General features: G+C 38.3%; 1 protein-coding gene across 2 annotated transcripts in view; it reads left to right on the top strand.

Moving 5' to 3' along the window:
- amotl1 (angiomotin like 1) overlaps nt 1-4,806 on the top strand; it is a 50,372-nt gene that overhangs the window by 20,739 nt on the left and 24,827 nt on the right. For both annotated transcript variants that reach the window (XM_016442762.1, XM_016442761.1), the window contains exon 8: nt 2,387-2,577. In XM_016442762.1, coding sequence (XP_016298248.1) covers nt 2,387-2,577 — 191 coding nt within the window. The remainder of the gene's footprint in view (nt 1-2,386; nt 2,578-4,806) is intronic.

Raw genomic sequence — 4,806 nt, 5'->3', positions numbered from 1 at the left:
TTTTATATTTTTTATATTTAAAGCGAGTTTTTTGGGCAGTGTAGAGTAGGGCTTGTTGTTTGTCATTTCTCCGATCACAAATGCAGACATGGTTTTATGTTTACGCGGCGCGATGCAACGCAATGCGTAAAAAGACAGTATAAGTCATTATAATCCATAATTATGTCCCCACTGGATGCAACAAATGCCACGTTTATAATGGGTTTGAATGTTTTTGTCTCATCGCTCCGGCTGGGACAAGGCATCACAATATGGTAAGGGGCGTAACATTTCCGTCATACGCTTGAGGTATTCGGCCAATCACAACGCACTGGATAGCTGGCCAATCAACTCTTTTCAGACCAATGAGCTTTGTAAAAATCGATGCATTTCAGAAAGGCGGGGCATAGAGGAGAAACAATAATGTACAGTATGTGGAAAATAATGTTTTTTGAACCTTAAACCACATAAACACATTTCATTACACCAAATACACCAAATAATGTTCTTTTTAGCAACATCATATGACCCCTTTAAGGTTTAGATGTTTTTTTTTTCTTTCCAACTTACCATTTTTGGTGAATAGTGTTTGCTTTAGTTGCCTCTTGACCCTTGAATTTTTTTAAATATAAGTTTCTCTTTGGCTGTTACAATTGTGTTTATAAAGCACGTATGTGATGGAAAAGAGCTTATGATAATATCATTTCATGTGTCTGAGTCTCTGTTTGTATTTTATGCAAATCTGTAGCGTTTTTATGGTGACAATGTGAGAAAAATTTATAAGCCATGTTTATAAATATGGTTCATAAAAAGATTTTAATTTTGGCACTCATAGAAATGAAGAATCAGCATGTGATTCTCAGCAATGGTGACAAAATATTCTGATAATTTTGATATGATTTTTGAACATCATAAAACAAGGCAGTAAAAATAACGGTAACGCTTTAGATTACAACCAGCAAAGAACTACGTGAGTATACTGAATTTACGGTGTACGTTTCTGTAAATATAGTGTACCTATAAAGAACGTACATGTAGGTATAAGGGATCATTGTGTTACGTTTGGGTAACAAGGGGGTAACAACCAGATATGCAACCTGCAAAGAATTGCGCAAGTAAACTGAAAATACAGTGTAACTTTTTTGTAATTATAGTGTACCTATTCAGTACCTCCGTGTAGGTATAGGGCAGGGGTGCCCAAACTCGGTCCTGGAGGGCCGTGTCCTGCAAAGTTTAGCACCAACCGTAATCAAACACACCTGAACCAGCTAATCAAGCTCTTACTAGGCATGCTAGAAACTTCCCGGCAGGTGTGTTGAGGCAAGTTGGAGCTAAACTCTGCAGGACCCTCCAGGACTGAGTTTGGGCACCCCTGATATAAAACTCATGGCTCCTAGCATCAGAGGTGGAAAGTCCAGGGGTCAGAAAGTAAAAGTCCTGCCATATGTTTATTCCACCCATGAATTTAGCCAACTGATTTCACCAGAGGTGGGACCAAGTAATTTCTTTCAAGTCACAAGCTAGTCTCAAGTCAAATCCCAAGTCCTCAAAGAGTTAAAATTAATGAGATAATTAAGCGACTAATTAAATGATGATTGTGCATTAGTGATGAACATCTGCTGTTAAAAAGCAGCAGAAATAAAATACATTAAATCTCTCAAGATCTCAGCAGAAGATGATTAATCATCTCCACAAACAGCATCACCAGCTTCATGCATTACTAACCAGTTAGTCTTTATTTGTCATGCGTTTAAAAATGTCTTAAGAATTAACTGAGGTTTAGATTTTATTGAAAAGAATAAAATTTGAAGTCACCATTGTGAAGATAAGCGTTTGCGTTAGTTGGGCTCTTGACCCTTGACATCTTTAATATTAGTTTTTTTTTGGTTGTTGTAACTGTGTCTATGAATCACATTTAATGTAGTAAGAAAAAACAAAAGAAAATGTGATTAAACTGTATTTGCCATTTTTGATGGTGATATAATTATCATGTATATTCTGATTAACTGACATCATCAGTGGTAGTATGTGATTTAGTTTATTATTGAGGGCAAATTTTTTTTGCTTGAGTGTTACTTTAACACTCTTTTAGAGTGGGACCATATGTGCCACGAGCAGTGTTAATATAACACAGGATTTAACCTAACAGCATTCTCTACTGTGTAGAGAACTCCCACAGTAGATTTTCCAGCTGCATGCTAACTGCTATCAGTTCAGAGTGCTCCTTAACGTTGACATGCATAGGCTGGCATAGATCTGTTTATGTAATAATAAATTAGATAATGCTCAATCCAGTGACATTACATATTTGCCACAAAAGGGAGTTTTCAACAACAGTGGACCTATATGTTGAAAAGCAAGTATCAAGCTCAATATACTCATAACCACTGTTTCTCCCTGTGTGTAGCGTGCTGGTGTAGGTGTTTCCCTTAGTGTATGTGAGTCTAGTGCTCCTGCACTAATGGATCTGCTAAGGGAGAGAGAAGAAAGGATTCTGGGATTAGAGGCTGATATGACACGCTGGGAACAGAAGTACTTAGAAGAGAGTGCAATGAGACAGTTTGCCATGGAGGCCGCAGCTACAGCCGCAGCACAGAGGTCAGTGCACACACATGAGCGTTTACCTGTATAAATATATAGTGAAGTCAATTTTTATTTGCACTTTTAAAGAAAATCCTGTCTCAAAGCCCCCAGTGAGAAGGCCAGAGGTGACCAAATCAATGTTTGAAAGCAAGGTTCTATGCTCTCATAATCTCACATTGTTTTCAGTATGTTTAATCTGTTTACCTATACAGTATATCCTTGACTTACAGTACAACCCTGAAAACAGATATATGAAACGATGTTCAACATAATCCCCTGACAACTTGTATGCACATATGTATGTGCTGATTCATTTTGTCTCGTCTCCACATTCCATAATGCAAGCATTGCATTTCAAACTCCAGCTGTCACGGAAAGTCACTTTAGCTCAATGCTTGAGAAAAGATATTGCCTTGGTAATAGCCCTCCGGGGCCAGCTAAGACCTGCTCAGAGAGGCCAATTTCTTTCTCTTTTCATTTGTTGTGTATACTGTCAGTACAGATATCAACATGCCCATCTTTCATAGTTTGTCAAGCTGCCTCAATGCAAAGAGAGTCAAAAACTACTGACTGATAACTCACAAAACATACAAACGAGGAACATTCATTCATTCAATTCATTCATTCATTCAATAAATTCATTCTTGGGAGTATGATCCCTGCAAACAAGCCTGCACTGGCCTTTTACGGGCCCACTTAGGGCTGCCAGCGCAGGGCCCCTGAGAATTTGCTCACTGGCAAAACGTTGGCCCTGTAGCGAATCAGCTCATAAGGGAAATATGAATAATTAATCATAACTAGTTATAATTAATTATAAATATTTAGATCCGCTGTAGATATTTACTTGACCTCTCAAACATGGTAGGGTTACATATATGTAGGATGACAGGAATGAGTGTTTCCATCACAAGCCTGCATAAAACAGTATAAAATCTCAAAGACAACATACACGATGACCTGAAGGATATGTGTGTTCATTCAAAGAAAGATTTTCCTATGGATTAATTAGTAGAAAAGTCAATTTCTACTGTGCATTGTGCCTCTTGCTATGGAACATGCAGTGATTTTCCCTACTCACATTCCATCAGGTCGTAAATGGCTCTGGTCTTAGCAAAGGTGTCGGGGTTGCCATGGTAACCAGTGGCCTGTGGTTATTCGCAGACATCCTGGCACCCAGTCTATTGGATGAGGGGTCTGTGACGACTTGTTAATCTAATGAATAACTGATTTGTTAAATCAAATGAAAAATTGTGTTTTTGATTGGTCCAGACGCTACAGCCCCTTAGCACTGGCCCTGCACGGGCAGCCCTCACTTAGCCTCCAGGAAGCCTTAATGCTGTTTTATTGAAAATAATAAAGTTTGAAGTCACTGTTATGGAGGTAAGTGCTTGCTTTAGTTGGGTTCCTGACCCTTGACTTTCGAACTTAAGTTTTTCTTTGGCAGCTGTAACTGTGTGTTTCTGAAACATGTTTGATTTAGCAAAAGTTGTAAGAACAAAACTGATCTGATGATTCCCTGGTCTCACCCATAGTATTTGATCTCTCAGGACATTATTTAGATTTAATTACTTAACATTATTTACACACAACACAATAAAAGTTTGTTCTGCTCTATTTTGAGCATTTTAAGTCACATGCAGCTTTTAAAATTCAGTGTATTAACCTCAGCTCAGGGTGACATCAGGACAGTACATGATGAATGAATCGTCAGATCAGTTTTTTTTTCTTTTATAATTTCTGCTATAACAAATGTGTTTCAAAAACACAGCTACAGCAGCCACAGAAAACTGAACTTAAAAATCATGGCTCAGGAACCCAACTAAAGCAAACGCTTACCTCCATAACGGTGACTTCAAAATTTATTATTTTCAATAAAACAGCGCTAAGGATTCCTGGAGGCTAAGTGAGGGCTGCCCATGCAGGGCCAGTGCTAAGGGGCCAACGTTTTGCCAATGAGCATATATGGTCCCACTCTAAAAGAGTGTTAAAGGGGTCAAATGATGCGATTTCAACGTTTCCTTTCTGTTTGGAGTGTTACAAGCTTAAAGAAGATCTGTAAAGTTGCAAAGACTAAAGTCTCAAATCCAAAGAGATATTCTTTATAAAAGTTAAGAGTTAACCACGCCTACCTAAAACGGCTCGTTCTAACATGCCCCCACATATCTACCTCACTATGTGGGAAGATTTGCATAACGCCGCCCAAATGTTCACGCAAAGAAAGAAGGCGTAACTTTTATTCTCACT

This window comes from Sinocyclocheilus anshuiensis, unplaced genomic scaffold (genome assembly GCF_001515605.1).
Source record: "Sinocyclocheilus anshuiensis isolate Anshui unplaced genomic scaffold, SAMN03320099.WGS_v1.1 scaffold1257, whole genome shotgun sequence".
Lineage (NCBI taxonomy): Eukaryota > Metazoa > Chordata > Actinopteri > Cypriniformes > Cyprinidae > Sinocyclocheilus > Sinocyclocheilus anshuiensis.
The sequence above is the reverse complement of the archived record's forward strand: the minus strand, read 5'-3'. Positions and strand labels throughout refer to the sequence as shown.